Source organism: Mustelus asterias, chromosome 13 (genome assembly GCF_964213995.1).
Source record: "Mustelus asterias chromosome 13, sMusAst1.hap1.1, whole genome shotgun sequence".
In the NCBI taxonomy this organism is placed as follows: domain Eukaryota; kingdom Metazoa; phylum Chordata; class Chondrichthyes; order Carcharhiniformes; family Triakidae; genus Mustelus; species Mustelus asterias.
In genome coordinates this window covers 7,003,132-7,025,003 of record NC_135813.1, presented here as the reverse complement: position 1 = coordinate 7,025,003, position 21,872 = coordinate 7,003,132, and the positions used below count along the sequence as shown (strand labels likewise).

Sequence of the window (21,872 nt, the reverse complement as noted above, 5' to 3'; positions counted from 1 at the left end):
TCCTAACCTGCACATCTTTGGACATCACTCACCTGAAGAAGGGGCTTGGGGCTCCGAAAGCTTGTGTGGCTTTTGCCACCAAATAAACCTGTTGGACTTTAACCTGGTGTTGGTAAACTTCTTACCATCTTTGGACTGTCAGAAACAAACCTCAAAGAGATATAACTACCTGGTGTGGTAGCGATTACTGGATTTTTAGATTCTTTTTTATAAGATGTTGTGGAACGTTCAGGCGAATTAGCTCTGGAGGGAGTGAAATAAAGGTTGTTTGGAACTAGGTAAAGTTAGTGACACTGTTTGTAGCCATTGTCTTAGTTGAGGGTCTTTTTAATGTATTCTATTACTGTTTACTTCATTGCTCAATAAACATTTATTTTAAAAATCATCACGCAAACATAATTCTTTGGATTTCAAACATTTCCTGATACATCAAATCTCAAAACGCAGTTGAGGGCAGTTGCTTCAAGTTTCTGTTCTGGGATTCGGAGTAACTCAGCGGTTACCACCAGCTGTGTTCTTAACTCTACAGTTTGCCACCTTAATTGCTTGCTGTACCTGCATGTTAGCTTTCAGTGACTTGCAGGTTTGCTTCTAACCTCAATCTAACTCAGATACTTGGATTTATTTACTGGCATTGAACAGTCATGAGATATCAGTCCTGCCACCTGTACCCCACTCCGCCCCTTCTCTCCGACTCACCCGCCAGCCAGATTCCATGATCTCTTTAATTGAAGGGTTCTGAGGTCAATTGCAGTGCCCTCCCCCTAGCTGTGATTGATTGCATGTAACAATTCCTTCAAGGTTCTTGTTAATGTGAAATAAAAAGTTTTTTAAAAAGTTTATTTATTAGTCACAAGTATGGCTTACATTAACACTGCAATGAAGTTACTGTGAAATTCCCCTAGTCGCCACAGTCCGGTGCCTGTTCGGGTCAGTGCACCTTACCAGCATGTCTTTCAGACTGTGGGAGGAAACCGGAGCACACGGGGAGAACGTGCAGACTCCACACAGACAGTGACCCAAGGGAATTGAACCCGGGTCCCTGGCGCTGTGAGGCAGCAGTGCTAACCACTGTGCCACCGTGCCTGGCCTAAAAGCTGGTGACCTGGATATGGTGTTGTTCCAAATGGCAACTATAGAGCTGCCCAGAGCTTGTTTAAAGACCTAATGCTCGTTATAAAGGTTTTGCCTTAAGTTCCTTAATTAAAGTTGAGATTAAAATATACCTGTGCATTTCTTTAGCACTGTTGTAGAATCTCCTCCCTACATCTATCTTGCTATTTCCTTATGTGGCTCCATGTTCAATGCTCCTATGAAGCATCTTGCTGCGTTTTTATTGTGTTGCTTCGCACATGCAAGAGCTTGCTACTGTACACAAATTGTCTGAAATAGTATTTGGGCAGCAGAGCTTTGGATGAGTTCACATTTGGGGAATGTGGAAAATGGGAGGCCGGCCAGGCGAATGTCGGAGTAGTCAAGTCTCGAGATAAAGGCATGGGTGAGGGTCTAGGCAACAGATGAGCTGAGGCAGAGATAAATATATTCATAGAATCCCTACAGTGCGGAGGAGGCCATTTGGCCCATCTGGTCTGCACCGACCACCATCCCACCCAGGCCACACCCACCACAACCCCACCTATTTACCTGCTAGCACCCCTGACACTCAGGGGCAATTTAGCCTCGCCAATCAACCTAACCCACACATCTTTGGAATGTGGGAGGAAACCAGAGCACCCAGAGGAAACCCCACGCAGAAACAGGGAGAACGTGCAGACTCCACACAGGCAGTGGCCCAAGGCCGGAATCAAACCCAGGCCCCTGGCGCTATGAGGCAACAATGCTAACCACTATGCCACCGTGCTGCCCCATGTTATAGAGGTGGAAGTAGATAACCTTAAAGATGGAGCAGATATGTGATTAGAAATTCATCTTGGCGATAAATTGAGCACCTCTGTATTGTATATCTCCTAATGTACAGTTTTCCTGATTCAGTCTTCCTTTATTTGAGCTAATGTCTTAAGTCAAACTTGATTGCCTTCAGCTCTTGAGTCTAGCTTTCAGAGTGTAGATGCAAAAGTCTGGTTCAGCTGTGGACAGTTACCAAGGAGAGGGGCAGAGTGACTTTTAGCACTGTGACCAACTTGATAGAAATTCATGTGTAACGAATGAGTTTGTAACACGTACGTATATCTTTTTTTGATGAATAGAATGGAGGCATCGTGCCTTGAGCTGGCCCTCGAAGGGGAGCGACTGTGCAAAGCTGGAGATTTCAAGGCCGGAGTGGCATTCTTCGAGGCGGCTGTGCAGGTTGGGACGGAGGACTTGAAGACTTTGAGCGCCATCTACAGTCAGCTGGGCAATGCCTACTTTTACCTGAAGGAGTTTTCCAAAGCTCTGGAATACCATCGACATGACCTCACCCTGGCCAGGTGAGCTGAGCGCAAGCTAAAAATCAAACACCAAAGAATTATTTGTAACCTGACTCTGCCAACATGTCAAGGACGTGTAGTCTTTCGAAGTTAGGGTTAAGGTGACTGTTGATAAAGCTGTCTGTTTATTTCTTCATTTCCCTAATTAGGGATTTGTGCACAAGCCAAGCAGGACAGTTACAGCAAGGATGCAGTAACAATAATGTAAAACCTATTTTGTAGATCCATATGTTTTTTCCTGTTGGGAAAAATTATATTGCATTGATGTAAATATTGCGCGCACACAATCTGGGCATCGAGTTTAGTGATTACAGTAAAACATGTACAAATTATCATTGGTCATGGCATCCTGCAGTGCAGAAGGAGGCCATTCAGCCCATCAAGTCTGCACCGACCACAATCCCACCCAGGCCCTATCCCCGTAACCCCATGCATTTACCCTCCCCTAATCCCCCTGTCACTAAGGGGCAATTTAGCGTGGCCAATCCACCTAACCCGCACACCTTTTGGAGGGTGGGAGGAAACCGGAGCACCCGGAGGAAACCTACGCATTCACGGGGAGAATGTGCAAACTCTACACAGACAGCGATCCGAGCCAGGAATCGAACCCGGGCCCCTGGCGCTGTGAGGCAGCAATGCTAGCCACCGTGCCACACCCACATCATACCCAAAAAAAAGGGCACTTAGTGAGAGACTTAAATAACTTGTGGTAAAATTCACATGTGGTACTCTGGAAGGACAAACGCATGCAATTTCTATAGCGGGGACAGCTGTTGACCATGCACTGAGTTCCTTTTACAAGTTTAAGCACAGAACTGGCCTGTTGCTAAATTGCTCCCTCTGGAACTTGAACCGAGTTGAGATCACTGATGCTTCTTCTCCGTCCCCACGTCCAGTGCAGCATCAGTGTACCCTGGCCAGTGCGAGGCACCAGTGGGTTTGGTGAGATGAGGAGCCCTTAACCTCGCAGACACAGAGCAGAGAGGCCACTCTCTCTCTCTCTCTCACTCTCTCGGGGATTGAGTGCTGCCGGGGCTGTAATTGCACAAGAGGGTTGTAGGCAAGTGGATGAAATGGGTGAACACGAGGCAGATGGAATTCAACACAGGAAAAAGTGAGATGGGAGAATAAGGAGAGCGATGATGCAAGCTAAATAGTTCAAAGTGGCAGCCAGAAGAGAGAGACCTGGAGGTATTTGTGCACAAACCTTTGAAAGCAGTTAATAAAAGATTTTTTTCCCAATTCGTTGTTGGGAAGTGAGCAATGTTGACCAGGTCAGCAATTATTGCCCATCCCTAATTGCTCTCGAGAAGGGCCTCATATGGAGAGGCGTTGAGTTCAGAAACCAGGAAATTAGAGTAGACGCACATAACACACTAGCTCAGTCCCAGGGAGTATTGTGTGCCACATTTTAGCAATGACATGAAGGTTATTAGCGAGGGTGCAGAAGAGATTTACAAGAATGATTCCAGGGATGATGATGATATTTGCCTAGATAAGCTGGAGAAGCTGGAGTTGTTCTCCTTCGAGCAAAGAAGACCAAGAGAAGTTTTGATAGCCATAGAATCCCTACAGTGCAGATGGTGGCCATTCAGCCCATCGAGTCTGCACCGACAACGATCCCACCCAGGCCCTATCCTTGTAACCCCACGTAATCCCCTGACAAGGAGCAATCCCACCCAGACATTTCCCCATAACTCCAAGTATTTACCCCGCTAATCTTCTAACCTACACATCGTGGGACACTAAGGGGCAAGTATAGCCAATCTATCTAACTCGCACATCTTTGGACTGTGGGAGGGAATTGGAGGAAACCCACGCAGACACGGAGAATGTGCAAACTCCACAACAGTCATCGTCATAGAGTCTTCGCCGAAAATGCCCTTCAGCCCATCGAGTCTGCACCAACAATAACTACCGCGAAAGGCGTGCTAATCCCATTTTCCTGCACTTGTCCCATATCCTTGAATATTATGATATTTCAAATGCTCACCCAAATATTTTTTAATGGTTGTAAGGTTTCTGGCCTTGACTACCTTCCCAGGCAGTGCTTTCCAGATTCCAGAGGTGTTTTTATTTTTAAAAAATGAAGGGTTTAGAAAGAGTAAATAAAGACTAAATGTCTCCAGTGGCTGAAGGGTGGGTAACCAGAGGGTACGGGTTTAGGGTGACTGACCAAAGAACCAGAGGTGACATGACGAAAACATATTTGCATCATACGTGGTTAGCATTTGGAATGCACAGTTTAGTTGGGTGGTGAAAACATATTCATTAGTAACCTTCAAAAGGGAATTGGGTAATTACTTGAAATATTGCATTGATACGAGACAAGGACGGGGACAGCGACTAACGAAGTTGGTATTCAATAGAGGCAGAGCAGATTTGATGGGCTGAATGGCCTCATTCTGCGCTGTGCTGTTCTATGATTCCATCTCCGGGACAGAGTGATGTATCTACTACTGTGAATGCTGGACAAAGATGTCCCTTTCCTCTGAAAGTTTTTACAACATGTAAAATAATAATTTTGCAAAAACAAAAGACACCTTAAGGTGTCAGTCATATACAGGTCACTGCATAGATTCATGGCAAGCTTTGGAGGAATATCTTGTGCTGCCATTTCATAGCATCTAACCTCAGGATACCAAACCATTGGAGTCCAGGCCTGGTGTTGGTAGGTTTTTGCAGTGCATGTAAATATATGCTGTCTAATTTGTAAAAGATTCATTGCACATGTTTAAGTTCCAACAAGAAAGCCATCAAGAATTGATCTTTCTCTCTCTAAAGGACTATTGGGGATCGGATTGGCGAGGCAAAAGCCAGTGGCAACCTCGGAAATACATTGAAGGTACTCGGAAGCTATGACGAAGCAATTGCTTGCTGTCAAAGGCACTTGGACATCTCGCGAGAACAGAACGATAAGGTAAACTTGATATTGAAATGGAGCAAACGGGTTTTGTCTTTTTTCCGAAGTTAACTTGCATCCTCTTAATGGTTGACTCATCAGATTGACTTAAAGGCCTTGATAGTCATGGGTAAATATATGGTTTAATGCAGTTTTGGGTCATGTGTTCCACATGCTCAGCATGTTGCAATCCTTATCGCTCCTCATTGATAGCAACTTTGCAACATGGTCCAGGAATAATTCACCTTCCCAAATAAATGTTAGCTCTAGCTGCTGTTTCCACTGCTACCCTCCTTATCGCAAGGACTCTGACTGCCTTCAGAAGACAACCAATGGTGGCCACAGTGTCTTTCTGTGTGTGCTTGTCAAGTAAAGCAGAGTGTGTTTCACAATATGATTACCATTGGCAAGAAAAGCAGGCCATACCATTCAGCCCTTCTAATCTGATCCATCATCCAATAAATTGGTGGCTCATCCGTGTCTACTCGTGTTCCGTAACCCTTAATACCCATTGCTTCATAAAAATGGCTTACTCCAGCTCCTAAGTTCCCAAGAAATTCAGTTTTATTTTTGGAATAGCTCAATGGCCTGGGAGAAGAGGAGGATTCCTGAAAGTATAGTTGATGTTGGGCTGGACAGAATCAACACTTTGAAGAGTGAGCAGCAAGAGCATTAATCCTGAGAAAGTGGCGAGGAAATGGGGCAAAATATGCAGAGAGGAAGTTTGGTTTTCAACTTTAAAATAAATAACTTCAATTTCTGTTCCACCTTTCATGGATCTCCGGATGTCCCAACGCACTTTACAACTGTTGAAGTAAAATTGAAGTGTTGTTGCTGTTCTAATGTCGGGACACGTGTGGCCGTTTCTGCACAGCAAGCTATCACAATGAGCAGTGAAATCAATGACCAGGAAATCTATTTGGGTGAAACTAATTGAGGGGTAGATGTTGGCCAATACATTAGAAAAACTTCCACTGCCCTGGGATCCTTTAAGCCATCTTGAGAGGACAGATGGGGGTCTCTGTTTTAATGTCTCATCAAACAGTGCAGCACTCGCTCAAGTGTTGACCTGGCTTATGAATTGAAGTCTCTGGAGTGGGACTTGAACCAAAAACCTTCCGATGCCAAGGCAAGATTATGAGCCAAGTATGACACCTTCAGAGATTAGCATGTCCAAAAACATTTGCAGGATTAGAAATAGTGTTCTGTTTACTGTAAATGACTTGGCTCATTAGCCAACAGTAAAGGTGAAATGAGTAATCCAGAATTAGTTTGAAAGACTTGCAAGTCTTCAGTTTCTAACATTAGATGGTATTGTTGTGCAAGGCGGGGAACTGAATCTTGTTTATTTCAAAATTGCCGCAGCATTGGATAGGCTATGTGCAATGCACCTTGTGGATACATAGAGCTATAATTTAACAAAGTGCCTTTGATAAATTGTACATCAATTGTGTTGAATTATGTGCAGATGGAGGGTATTAACTGAGGTTTCACTTAAATACATAGAGCGGCACGGTGGCACAGTGATTAGCACTGCTACCTCAGCGCCAGGGACCCAGGTTCAATTCAGGCCTCGGGTCACTGTCTGCGTGTAGTTTGCACGTTCTCCCCATGTCTGTGTGGGTTTCCTCCGGTTTCCTGCCACACTCCAAAAGTGTGCGGGTTAGGTGGATTGGACATGCTAAATTGCCCCTTAGTGTCCAAAGATGTGTAGGTTAGGGGGATTAGCGAGGTAAATACTTGGGGTTGCAGGAAACAGGTCTGGGTGGGATTTCCCCTTCGTGTCAGGGGGATTACGTGCGGTTACAAGGATAGGGCCTGAGTGGGATTGTTATCAGTGCAGACTCGATGGGCCAAATGGCCTCTTTCTGCACTGTAGGGTCCGATGATTCTATGAAACTATGGTAAGGTTCAGTTAGGAGATGTTTGCTTGTAAAGTTTAACCCTAAGTCAAATAAGACTGAGTAAAGATTGGCTTCAGTATCATGATTCACCAACTGGCTTCCCAGAATAACCTCATTGTCCTGAGGTTCTGCCCCTGATTTTGTACTGTGTTAGGGGCTCTCTGGAAACAGGTTCAACACTTAGGCATGGCTGACAACAACTCTGCTTGGAAGAATCAGGGAACATTCTGCTCCAGAATTGGGGATTATGCATATGTGCGCATTGGCAGAAGCTGTGTATTTCCTACATGTAGTAAGAAGTCTCACAACATCAGATTCAAGTCTGACAGTTTTATTTGGAACCACGAGCTTTCGGAGCGCTGATCCTTCATCAAGCACAGCATATATAGGCAAAGACACAATTGCAAGAAAAAGGTTGGAATGCGAGTCTCTTCAAGAAATCAAGTCTTTACAGGTACATATAGTGTGAGTGGAGAGACTCGATTACCTGAAAAGACTCGCACCCTGGCAGCATGTTCCAGACACTCTGTGTAAAAAGCTTGCCCCTCACATCTCCTTTGAACTTGCCCAAGTGCATGCCCCCGAGTATTAGACATTTCAACTCTGGGGGAAAAGCTTCTGACTGTCAACCCTATCTGTGCCTCTCAATTTTATAGACTTCTATCAGGTCTCCCCTCAGCCTCCGCCGCTCCAGAGAAAACAACCCTAGTTTGTCCTTATAGCTCATACCCTCTAATCCAGGTAGCATCCTGGTGAACCTCTTCTGCACCCTCTTCAAAGCCTCTACATCCTTCCTGTAATGTGGCGACAGGATTGAACACAATATTCTAAGTGTGGCATAATCAAGGTTTCATAAAGCTGCAACATGGCATCCTGACTCTTGTACTCAATGCCCCAACCAATGAAGGCAAGCATGCCATGCGCCGCCTTTATCACCCTATCTACTTGTGTGGCAACTTTCAGGGAGCTGTGGACTTGAACCACAAGATCTCTCTGTACATCAGTGCCGTTCAGGGTCCTGTCATTAACTGTATACTTACCCTTCACATTTGATGTCCCAAAGTGCAGCATCTCACACTTGCCCGCCTTAAACTCCATCTGCCATTTCTCCCCCCATATCTGCAACTTATCTATGTCTCGCTGTATTCTTTCACAACCTTCTGCACTATCTACAATTCTAACTTGCAAACTTGCTAACCCACTGATCTACATTTTCATCCAAGTCTTTTATATATATATATATATATATACATATCACAAACATCAGAGGTCCCAGTTCATTTTCTGTTTCTATGCACGGGTCCCTGCGGAACACCACTAGTCATGGGCCTCCAGCTAGAAAACCACCCTTCCACCACTACTCTCTGACTTCTATGGGCAAACCAATTCTGAATCCAAGCGGCCAAGCCACCGTGGATCCCATGCATCTTAATCTTCTGGATGAGCCTACCGTGGACGGCACGGACGCACAGTGGTTAGCACTGCTGCCTCACAGCTGCAGGGATCTGGGTTCGATTCCCAGCTTGGGTTACTATCTGTGTGGAGTTTGCATGTTCTCCCCCGTTCTGCGTGGGTTTCCTCCGGTTTCCTCCCAAAGTCCAAGCTGTGCGGGTTCGGTGCATTAGCCATGCTAAATTGCCACTTAGTGTCCTGGGATGCGGGGTAAATATGTGGGGTTATGGGGATAGGGCCTAGGTGGGATTGTGGTCAGTGCAGACTCGATGGGCTGAATGGCCGCCTCCTGCACTGTAGGGTTTCTATGATTCTATGAGGGACCTCATGGACATGTCCTCATGCTGGTAAATGTACTGGAGTATATAAATCTTCAGTTTTAATTCCAGTCAGATGAGGAAAATGGATATTTATCAATTCAAAATGAAACAGGTGAGTCTACTTCCCTCGACCATTTGTCATTTTGCTTTTGCTCCAGCTAACGAGCATCGTCGGAGAAAAACTGAAGGCGATAATGCAATAAGATCTGTAAATATTTTTAATTACTTCAAACAAACATGGCTCGCAAATGTTTAAAGATCAGACTTTCCTGATAGCTAAGGTAAACATTAAAACGTCGTGGTGAAGCGATTGGCAGAGGAAGAGACGACTGACTGATGCATTGAAGTTCCTTCCGTTGAACAAAGCTGGAGGTTTCAACCGTCCTGTTTGATCTTGCTAACCCTGTGAATCGTTCATGTAGCTGGTACGGAGGATGTTCTGTGGGTTGCTATGGCGTTATTCATTCTTTTCGCCTTTGTTTTTATTTCCTCTGCATTTAACGCTGGTAAGCTCACCATTCCCAATTACTGATCTCGGTTTCACTAGTGATGGGAGCAGAAGGAGGCCATTGTAAAACCCTCAGACCGCCATCATAGAGTTACCATAGTACAGAAGGAGGCCATTCGGCCCATCATGTCTGTACCAACCACACTCTCACCCAGGCTCTACTCCCGTAACCCCACACATTTACTCTGCTAATCCCCCTTACACTAAGACAATTTAGCATGGGCAATCAGCCTAACCCGCACATCTTTGGACTGTGGGAGGAAACCAGAGCACCTCAGAGGAAACCCACGCAGACACGGGGAGAACGTGCAACCTCCACACAGACAGTCACCCAAGGTGGGAATTGAACCCGGGTCCCTGGTGCTGTGAGGCAACAGTGCTAACCGCTGTGCCGCACCATTGCTTGTTTTGGTTGGGGGTTTGAAAGCCAAAGTTTCACCATGTTGGTTATGTACTGCATGTTTGGCTGGCTGCTGCAAAGCAATATCAGCAACAGCATGTAGCGCATTCAGCTCTTCATCAGGTCCAGTCACTTGACAGTAATTAGGCATCAAATAGCACCAATTCCTTTCGTGGGCAAGGCCACGTGAAGTCCATCCAATCAACTCTCCTCTGCAATCGCGCGCACACAATATCCTTTGATCCCCTTTGCCTTAAGTGTTATATCTAACTGCCTCTTGAAAACATTCAGTGTTTTGGCCTCAACTACTTTGTGTGGCAGTGAATTCCACTCTCTGGGTGAAGCAATCTTTCCTTATCTCTGTCCCAAACCATCTACCCTATACCCTCAGACTGTGGCCCTTGGTTCTGGACACTCCCGCCATCAGGGAGTGATCTCCCTGATCACTCCTTGCACTTCTTGCATCTACCCCGTCTCGTCCTGTCAGAATTTTATAGGTTTCTACATCCCACGTGACAACAAATGCCTTGGATGACAAAGTCTTCATGTCCTGAATCTGTCTTTTTAGTAATTAGCTCCGGTTTCCACCCACATTCTGAAAGACATGCTGGTTAGGCGCATTGATCCAAACAGACGCCGGAATGTGGCGACTAGGGGAATTTCACAGTAACTTCATTGCAATGTTAATGTAAGCCTTACTTGTGACTAATAAATAAGCTTTAGAATATTTACCCCTCTACCAACAAGACTATAAACATATCATCTGCTCATGACCACATTGAGGCCTGAGAGAGTTTGCTATGTGCAAATTGGCAAAAGCATTACAAAAGTGATGACTCTTTAAAACATGCTCAATTCATTGCAAGGCATTTGCGGCCTGGGTGAGATACTTTGTCAAAGAATCGGTGCAGACCCAGAGGGCTGAATGATCTCTTCTGCACTGGAGGGATTCTATGAATTTAGAACGGTCAATCCATCTAACCAGCACATTTTTGGACTGTATTATGTACAAGATCCATTACCACTGAGCGACATTGCGTTCAAATTAAACGTGATCTTATCTGCAGTTCCTTACAGTTGGGTAAGTCATACAGCAAAGTCTGTTGTGTACTTTCCTAATCAGTGGCGATATTGTACCGTCACATTTTAATTTGGTTGCTTCCAGAAGGTGGAATCCTCCTTTGATTTGTTACAGAAGGCTTAATTCAGAGCCACAATCCGATGACGACCACTCTCTTTTCACGACTAAGCCCAAGAGGCGGATGGTATCAGACTTTTTATTGTCCAGAGATTTTCCAGTGTTTAGTCTCAATCTGATGAGTGTACCATGGATGAGTGCACACTTGTGAATCAGTTGCCAGATCGCTGGAACTGCGCCACCACACAAACCCTTGTGGCTTTCTGGTCAGCAGGAATAATAGAATTCTTTAGTGCAATTAGTTGCAGCGTGGTATAACTGAAGGAATGTGTCAGTCTTGCGAAACAAAGTGCGAGATCTCTTTAGCTACCGAGGTGTACTGAATGATCCACCATTAACTTAACTGTTCAATCAGCGGAGGCAGAGATAGAAACGGGTAGCGGTACGGAAGTGGAAGTTGGCAGTGGAGGGGAACGCGAGAGGGAATTGTGTACATCAAGCGCTTGGGTCGGTTTAGACTTTATTTGGTTCAACTGCATTTTAATGAATACAGATAATGAGAGCAGTTAAACAAATGTTACTTACAATCATAGAACATAGAACAGTACAGCACAGTACAGGCCCTTCGGCCCTCGATGTTGTGCCGAGCTTTATCCGAAACCAAGATCAAGCTATCCCACTCGCTATCATTTTAGTGTGCTCCATGTGCCTATCCAATAACCAATATCCAATCATCAGCCATTAGTGTCAAATTTAGCTACCAGCATAATGCAGGGAGTTGACACTAGTCAGCATCTGTGGGCGAGATATTGAGCTTTCGGATGGCAGCTGCTGCATTCTGAAAACAATAACTAGTTGTATTTAAATAGCACATTGGATAGACTCAGGATAGGCTCAGGATGGAGATCGAACAAGAAAATTATAGTACAGGAACAGGCCCTTCAACCCTCCAAGCCCACACTGACCATGCTGCCCGACTCAACTAAAACCCCCTACCCTTCCAGGCACCATATCCTTCTATTCCCATCCTATTCATGTATTTGTCAAGATGCCCCTTAAAAGTCACTATTGTACCTTTCTTCCACTAACTTCCCCGGCAGCGAGTTCCAGGCACTCTGTGTAAAAAAAAAAAAACTTGTTTCTTACATCTCTGTTAAACCTTGCCCCTCGCACCTTAAACCTATGCCCCCTTGTAATTGACTCTTCCACCAGAGCTTCTGACCATCCACTCTGTCCATGCCCATCATAATCTTGTAGACTTCTTTCAGGTTGCCCCTCAACCTCTGTCATTCCAGTGAGAACAAACCAAGTTTCTCCAACCTCTTCTCATAGCTAATGCCCTCCATGCCAGGCAACATCCTGGTCAATCTTTTCTGTACCCTCTCTAAAGCCTTCACATCCTTCTGGTAATGTGGCGACCAGAATTGAACACTATATCCCAAGTGCAGCCTAACTAAGGTTCTATAAAGCTGCAACATGACTCGCCAATTTTTAAACTCAATGACCCGGCCAAAGAAGGCAAGCATATCGTACAGATAAGTGAGGGGACAGATCCAAAGCGTGAAAGGAGAGGTAGGAGGCATGACACGGGAGCTGGGTTGAAATGATCAATTTAGAAATGTTAAGAGATGTGGAAATGTGTAAGGAGGAATTCGGGGAATTGAGTTTAAAGTTTATTTATTGGTGTCACAAGTAGGCTTAAGTTAACACTGCAATGAAGTTACTGTGAAAATCCCCTAGTCGCCACACTCCGGCGCCTGTTCGGGTACACTGAGGGAGAATTTAGCATGGCCAATGCACCCTAACCAGCATGTCTTTCGGACTGTGGGAGGAAACCAGAGCACCCGGAGGAAACCCATGCAGGCATGGGAAGAACGTGCAAACTCCGCACAAAGTGACCCAAGCCAGGAATTGAACCTGCGTCCCTGACCCTGTGAGGCAGCAGTGCTAACCATTGTGCCACCGTGCCGCCCTAAGCTGTTGAAAGCTCTTTCACCAACTTTGGGAGGTCTGAGATAGTGCTGTGGTCTGTAATTGCCCAAGTATTTGAGAAGTTGCGACATTTATCACAGAATGCTTACAGTACAGAAGAGACCATTCAGCCCATTGAGTCTGACAGATATCTTACCTATGCTCTTATCCCCGTAACCCCACATATTTCCCATGGCTAATCCATCTAAGCTGCACATCTTGGAACATTAAGAGACAATTTAGCATGGCCAATCCACTTAACCCGCACATCTTTGGACTGTGGGAGGAAACTGGAGCACCCGGAGGAAACTCACACATCCTTCACCTTCAGCCAATTTGTTAAGTGCATCAGCTATCATGAATTGTGCCGTGAGCATAATTTGCCACCAATGGCTGATGATTGTAAGTAACATTTGTTTTAACTGCTCTCATCATGTATATTCATTATAATGCAATTGAAAGAAATAGTCTAAACCGACCCAACGCTTGCAGTGCAATTTCCTCTCGCATTCCTCTTCACTGCCAAGACTGCCAGCCTTCACTTCCATAACGTTACTCGGTTTCCATCTCTGTCTCCGCTCAGCGGCTGCTGGAACCCGTACTCCTGGCTGTGCTATCTCTAACTTGACTGTTCCAATGCTCAGCTGCCTGTATCCTCATGTGGAACAGATCTCTTCAACTATGCTCACTGACCAACTTTGGCTGCAGGTCCCGCAACGCCTTGATTTTAAAATTCATGTTTCCAAACCTTTGTGTGGTTTTTGCTTCTCCTATCCCTGTAATGTCCTCCAGCCCAACAACCCTCTGAAATCTCTATAGTGCTCCAGTTCTAGCTCCCTGCATAAACCCGCTTTTTGTTGCTGCAGCATTGTTTTATTTTATTCATTCATGGGACATGGGTGTCGCCGGCTGGGCCAGCATTCATTGCCCATCCCTGGGGGCATTAAGATTCAATCACATTGCTGTGGATCTGGAGTCACATGTCGACCAGACCAGGTAAGGACGGCAGGTTTCCTTCCCTAAAGGATATAAAGAGGAAAAGCTAATTTATTAGTGTCACAAGTAAGGCTTACATTAACACTGCAATGAAGTTACTGTGAAATTCCCCTAGTCGCCACACTCGAGCGTCTGTTCGGGTCAATGCACCCTAACGAGCACATCTTTCAGACTGTGGGAGGAAACCGGAGCACCCGGAGGAAACCCGCGCAGACATGGGGCGAACATGCAAACTCCACACAGAGGGTGACCCAATCTGGGAATCGAACCCGGTCCCTGGTGCTGAGAAGTAGCAGTGCTAACCACTGTGCCACCCCATATAAGTGAACCATTTGGGTTTTCACAACAATTGACAGTGGCTTCATGGTCTTTCAATTCTAAATTTTTATTGTGAATTCAAGTTCCACCATCTGCCAAACCCAGGTCCCCAGAGCGTTATCCTGGCTCTCTGGATTACGAGTCCAGAGACAACATCACTATACCACTGCCTCCCGTTCAGCTGCTTAGGCCCTAACGTCCGCAATGCCTGAGTTCCCTTTCCTTTTAAGTTGCTACTTAAAACCTACCTTACTTTCCCAAGTATCTTCTCATGCGGCTGAGTGTCAAAGTTTGTTCTATAACACTCTCACTGGGTGCGATTGTTGTCAGTTTAGTCTCAATGGGCTGAATGGCCTCCTTCTGTACTGCAGGGACTTTATGATATCATGTGACAAACTGTGGGTTATTCTATTGCACTCAGAAGCATGTTATCAATGCAAACGTTTGGTTAATTTAAAACATTGACATAGAACATAGAACAGTACAGCACAGAACAGGCCCTTCGGCCCACGATGTTGTGCCGAGCTTTATCTGAAACCAAGATCAAGCTATCCCACTCCCTATCATCCTGGTGTGCTCCATGTGCCTGTCCAATAACCGCTTAAATGTTTCTAAAGTGTCTGACTCCACTATCACTGCAGGCAGTCCATTCCACACCCCAACCACTCTCTGCGTAAAGAACCTACCTCTGATATCCGTCCTGTATCTCCCACCACGAACCCTATAGTTATGCCCCCTTGTAATAGCTCCATCCACCCGAGGAAATAGTCTTTGAACGTTCACTCTATCTATCCCCTTCATCATTTTATACACCTCTATTAAGTCTCCCCTCAGCCTCCTCCGCTCCAGAGAGAATAGCCCTAGCTCCCTCAACCTTTCCTCATATGACCTACCCTCCAAACCAGGCAGCATCCTGGTAAATCTCCTCTGCACTCCTTCCAGCGCTTCCACATCCTTCCTATAGTGAGGTGACCAGAACTGCACACAATATTCCAAATGTGGTCTCACCAAGGTCCTGCACAGTTGCAGCATAACCCCACGGCTCTTAAACTGCAACCCCCTGTTAATAAAAGCTAACACACTACAGGCCTTCTTCACAGCTTTATCCACTTGAGTGGCAACCTTTAGAGATCTGTGGATATGGACCCCAAGATCTCTCTGTTCCTCCACAGTCTTCAGAACCCTTTCTGACAAATGGTCTTCACTTTATTTTTGCCCATCAGACTGATTTGCTGCATGTTTCTTGCAATTTCTGTTTGTTTCACATTGTAAGGATTGCTTTTTCTCTTGTCTTCCACCCGGCCAGACTGTGCTCGGTGACTAATAAATCTCGACCTTGTCTTTGAGCTTGTTCTCTGAGGAACGCCATCTGCTGAAGTAGCTCGATGAATTGCGGTGAAAGAGTTAACTTGTACAACATAATTGTCTATCGCATTCATAGCAATTAATTAATGATGTAATTTGTAGGCATGAGTGTGATAAACCTCTTGCTTTCTATGGCTTGGCGACATGTATAATTTAGTTAACTGATGCTTGTCATAAAATCACTGGGGAGACTTGTCTGTGTCCATTTCTACAAATGAATGGTAAAGGGATTCCATTGCCGCGTCTTCAGCATTGTTGAGAATATTTGTGCTTTAAATATTACTGATTCCCGATCTGTCCATTGACCACTTTAGTCCTCTCATTGCGAACCCAGTCCAAACTTTTTTTAACTAAACATTTTTGCTGCTTATGTTCTGGTAACTTTGTCGGTGTGTGGGGAGGGGGGGTGCATGAATGGCTGGGGTTATTACCAAGTGTATTAAAGCTGTATTGTAATTGCCAATGTGGAAGGATCATATTTTTACATTGATATCATAGAATCCCTAGAAGCAGGCCATTCAGCCCATCGAGCCTGCACCAGCAACAATCCCACCCAGGTCCTATCCCCATAATCCCATGTATTTACCCTGCTCGCCCCCCTGACACTGAGGGGCAATTTTAGCATGGCCAATCCACTTAACCTGCAAATCTTTGGTGTGTGGGAAGCAACCGGAGCATCCGGAGGAAATCCACGCAGACGGGGGGGAGAATGTGCAGACTCCACATAGACAGTGACCCAGGCCGGGAATTGAACCTGGATCCCTGGTGCTGCGAGGCAGCAGTGCTGACCACTGTGCCACTATCACCAATCATTGGTAAGGGACTGTGTAAACACGTTGTGGGTTAATTTATTTAGACATGGCACATGAGAACAGATGCACATTGGGATAAAGCTTGAATGTATCAGAGCTGTGCTGTGTTCTGCTCACGGCAAAAATGAAACTGAAACTGGATTGCATGACACACTTCCCTTCTAGTAATGTCATGCTGCTATCCCTTAAAAGCATATTACAACAGGAGATTTGAAGAGTATTTAACACAAAGGCAAGACTGATAACCAGATTAAGGTTATTAAGAGCGGCACAGTGGTTAGCACTGCTGCCTCACAACTCCAGGGACCTGGGTTCGATTCTCGGCTTGGGTCACTGTCTGTGTGGAGTTTGCACATTCTCCCCGTGTTTGCGTGGGTTTCCTCCGGGTGCTCTGGTTTCCTCCCACAGTCCAAAGATGTGCGGGTTAGGTTGATTGGCCATGCTAAAATTGTCCCTTAGTGTCCTGGGATGCGTAGGTTAGAGAGAGTAGGGGGATAAATATGTGGAGTTTTGAGCATAGGGCCTGGATGGGATTGTTGTCGGTGCAGACTCGATGGGCTGAATGGCCTCCCTCTGCACTGTAGGGATTCTGTGATTTCTATTAAGTGCCAGCCTTGTCTTAATACACCATCTAATGCTGCACATTGGAAAGGCAAAAATAATGTGGGTGCTGTAAATTTGAAACATCAACCTAAAATCCTGGAAATACTCAGCAGGTCAGAAAGAGAAACCAACTTGATGTTTTAAGTTTCTAGCCTTGCATTGAAAATTTCTGAAGTCTGAATTTCCGGTTCAACACCAAATTCAAAGTTTTACATTCTAGCCCGTGCTTCCATATTTTTAGACAACAGATGCTGGTACTGATTCTGCTCTTGCCATTTACAGCAACGCGAAACCCACACTTCGATGCTTTATTTGTCTCGTCATTACCCCTTTTGGACTGACGCTATCATCCCTTTTGTCTTTTAAATCGCCCTCATCTTCCACCTTATCGTTGACTTTTCTTTTGTTCTGTTTCTCTCCCTGCTTCTCTACTGCTTAAAACCTGTTACATTTCTCAAGTTTTTTTCCGGTTTTGACAGCATCTCTTAGTCCTGGCATGTTAACCCTGTTTCTCTCCTCAGCTGCTGCCTGACCTGCTGAGAATTTGCAGCGTTTTTTGTTTGTGCTAATTTTAATTCACTGCTCTGTGCTGCTTGTGGATATCCAGTCAGTTCATTTGTAATGTGTGCGTTGAACTTGGGAACATAAGAACAGAAGTAGGTAAATTCAGCCCTTCGAGCCTGCTCCGCCATTCAATCAGATCATGGCTGATCTCTCCCAAGCCTTGGAGAAGGTGCAATGCCTACTCCAATCAGCTTGGATCATGTAGATCAAGCCCAAGACAGGAAGTGGTGAGCCTGTCTTGTCAGCTTTGATCTGGAATGTCTCACTTGCTGAGACTTTGAATTGGACTTCGAATGGATTGAATTGAATATTTTTTTTAAATGGCTGATCTCTCCAATCCCCCTGTCCACCTGTTCCCCATATCCCGTTTTGTAAGTTCGAAATATAATCCATCTCCTCCTTGAAGCCATTCAACAATTCAGATTCCACCGCGCTATGGGGCAGTGAGTTCCACAGATTCACCACCCTCTGCGAGAAGTAGTTCCTCCTCATCTCAGTTTTAAATCAACCACCTCTCAACCTATACCTGTGACCTCTTCTTCGAGATTGCTCCACAAGAGGAAACATTTGGTCTACATTTACTCTATCAATCCCTTTAAAAATTTTATATACCTCAATCAGATCCCCCTCATCCTTCTAAGCTTCAGCGAGTATAAGCCCTGACTGTCTAATCACTCCTCATAAACCAACCCTTTCATCCTGTATTCCCAGTGTTTATTCCTTGATTTTAGTTCTGTAATAAAAACTCTGGGCCTAACAATACAGAGCTTTCATTTTCCTGCAACCCCAAACTTAGCATCACATCTGCACACTGAAGAAATTCTAAGACCCATAAATCATTAGAACTAGGAGCAGGAATAGGCAGTTTAGCCCCTCGAGCCTGCTCTGGAAAACCTTCACGTTTTGCCTCAATTATTAATCATGACCTTTGAAAGCAAATTGTTCATCCCATGACACATCTCGTTCCTCTCTCTCCTGTCCAGGTGGGTGAAGCGCGAGCACAATACAATATTGGGAACGTTTTCCACGCCAAAGGGAAACAGCTGTCCTGGCTGGTGGCCCACGACTCTGGAGACTTGCCCGATGAAGTAAAGGAAACTTTGGAGAAGGCCACCGAATACTACGAGTGAGTAAAGCAGCATCTGCACTTCCAGCTCACAAATTAAACACTCGAGAGGAAGAAACGGCAATCAGAACAGGTGTTCAAGATGTGTTCTGGCTACCCGTGAGGAACACGCAATGCACAGCCCAGCACTCTTCTTGGTCATACAGTCCAGACCCAAAGAGCACATTGTTGGGTTTAATTTTCTACTTTTTGTTATTTCGTTCATGGGATGTGGGTGTCATTGGCTGGTTAGAATTTGTTGCCCATCCCAAGAGCATTCAGGAGTCAACCATATTGGGTTTTTTTTAATATTCATTTGTGGGCTATAGGCGTTGCTGGCTGGCCAGCATTTATTGCCCATCCCTAGTTGCCTTTGGAGGGCAGTTGAGAGTCAACCACATTGCTGTGGTTCTGGAGTCGCATGTAGGCCAGACGTGCTGTACAGACAAAGCATACCGTTCATAGAGAAGGAAAGGAGAGAGTGCAGAATGTAATACCACAGTCATGTCTAGGGTCCAGAGAAAGATCAACTTAATGCGAGGTAGATCCATTCGAAAGTCTGATGGCAGCAGGGGAGAAGCTGTTCTTGAGTCAGTTGGTACGTGATCTCAAACTTTTGTTTCTTCTTCCCAACGGAAGAAGATGGAAGAGAGTACGTCCGGGGTGCGTGAGGTGCTTGATTATGTTGCCTGTTTTTCTGAGGCAGCGGGAAATGTAGACAAAGTCAATGGATGGGAGGCTGGTTTGAGTGATGGACTGGGCTTCGTTCTCAACCCCTTGTAGTTTTCTTGTGGTCTTGGACAGAGCAGGAGCCATACCAAGCTCTGATACAACCAGAAAGAATGGTTCTATGGTGCATCTGTAAAAGTTGGTGAGGGTCATAGCGGACATGCCAAATTTCCTAAGTCTCCTGAAAAAGTAGAGGCATTGGTGGGCTTTCTTAACTATAGCGTCGACATGGAGGGACCAGAACAGGTTGTTGGTGATCTGGACACCTAAAAACCTGAAGATCTCGACCATTTCTACTTGGTCCCCATAGACAGGGGTGTGTCCTCCACAATGATTGCTGAAGTTGATGACTATCTCCTTCATTTTGTTAACATTGAGGGAGAGATTATTGTCGTCACACCAGTTCACCAGATTCTGTATCTCTTTCCTGTACTCTGTCCCGTCATTGTTTGAGATCCGACCCACTATGGTGATATCATCAGCATACTTGAAAATGGAGTTGGGGGGGAATTTGGTGTCACAGCCATACATGTATAAGGAGTAGAGTAAGGAGCTGAGGACACAGCCTTATGTTGAGGATGACCGTGGAAGAGGATATTTCCTATCCTTACTGATTGTGATCTGTGGGTTAGGAAGTTCAGGATCCAGTTGCAGAGGGAGGAGCCGAGGCCCAGGCCACGGAGTTTGGAGTTGAGTTTCGTAGGAATAATGGTATTAAGGGCAAAGCTGCAGTCAATAAATAACAGTCTGACATAGGTGTCTTTGTTATCTAGGTGTTCCAGGGTTGAGTGTAGGGCCAGGGAGATGGCGTCTGCTGTGGATCTGTTGCGGCAGTAGGCGAACTGTAGTGAATCCGGGCAGTCTGGGAGGCTAGAATTGATTTTGTGCCATGACTAACATTTTGAAGTACTTCATAATAATGGATGTCAGAGCTACCGGGTGTTAGTCATTATGGCACGCTTCCTGGCTTTTCTTAGGTACCGGGATGATGTTCATCTTCTTGAAGCAGATAGGGGCCTCAGATTGTTGTAAAGAGAGGTTGAAGATGTCTGCGAATACCCCCCGCTTGTTTTCACTTGGCAGCCTACTCTGTTGGAAATGGTAAAAATGCAGTTTAAGAAAGCAGAACATGCATTGACGATAACACCCTCCTAGCTTTCTAATATAAACCAAGAACATTGGATTCATTTGAGTCTGTTGAAATCATTCTTGAAATGTGCAGTGTATACAGTGTGCCTTTCCTTTGAGGTCGCTGATTCAATTGAGCTCACTTTTGTAACTTGTGTTATCAGGCGGGGTATGTACATGCTGTGTATTTCTCTGTACTCCATAAAATTGACCTTATCCAATAACTCATATCAGGTCCCATTCACCTATCATGCAAGTGTCCTTTGACCTACACTGTCTCCTGGTCTAGCAACACCTCGTTTTAAAATTCTTTAAATTTTAAAATTCTGTGTTTGACTTGGGAGCAAGCCGGACAATGGGAATACAATGTGTCCTGCAGGAGAATGGAACTACAACATCTGCAATTCACACACAGTTGATTCAGCAGTAGCCTTTACAGTTCGATCGTGGGGCTGGGTGCAACTATGCTGCGTTTGCTTCATTCCTTTAAGTTTTGTTTGAAGTTTGTTTATTAGTGTCACAAGTAGGCTTACATTAACACTGGAATAAAGTTACTGTGAGAATCCCCTAGTCACCACACTCCGGCCCCTGTTTGGGTACATGAGGGAGAATTTGGCATGCCCAATGTACCTAACCAGTGCGTCTTTCGGACTTTTTCCCGTTAGGAAAAAGAGATAAAAGTCTGAGGTCACGTACCGACCGACTCAAGAACAGCTTCTTTCCTGTTGCCATCAGACATTTGAATGGACCTACCTTGCATTAAGTTGATCTTTCTCTACACCCTAACAATAACTGTAACACTACATTCTGCACTCTCTCCTTTCCTTCTCTATGAACGGTATGCTTTGTATAGTGAGCAAGAAACAATACTTTTCACTGTATGCTAATACACGTGACAAATCAAATCAAACTCTGGGAGGAAACCACAGCACCCGGAGGAAACCCACGCAGACACGGGGAGAACGTGCAGACTCTGCATGAACAGTGACCCAAGCCGGGAATTAAACCCAGGTCCCTGGCACTGTGGGGCAGCAGTGATAACCACCGTGCCACCCTATCCCTTTTGAATCGACTGGAACTGTGATCGTCTGAATTTAATCTTGTTTTTTTGCTGTCTCCAATCTTGGTGTTCTGGAACTCTCTACCACCTTTTAATCTACCCTTTCTCCTATATTCTAATGGCTTTTAATACTCAAGACTTCTTCAATACTTCTTGATTTATCTTGTC

The 21,872-nt window shown here is 45.2% G+C and overlaps 1 protein-coding gene across 4 annotated transcripts in view; it reads left to right on the top strand.

Annotated features, from left to right (window-relative positions):
* Nucleotides 1-21,872, top strand: part of gpsm1b (G protein signaling modulator 1b) — a 298,729-nt gene that overhangs the window by 106,400 nt on the left and 170,457 nt on the right. For all 4 annotated transcript variants that reach the window (XM_078226261.1, XM_078226258.1, XM_078226259.1 and 1 more), the window contains 3 exons: nucleotides 2,208-2,429; nucleotides 5,214-5,349; nucleotides 18,666-18,808. In XM_078226261.1, coding sequence (XP_078082387.1) covers nucleotides 2,208-2,429; nucleotides 5,214-5,349; nucleotides 18,666-18,808 — 501 coding nt within the window. The remainder of the gene's footprint in view (nucleotides 1-2,207; nucleotides 2,430-5,213; nucleotides 5,350-18,665; nucleotides 18,809-21,872) is intronic.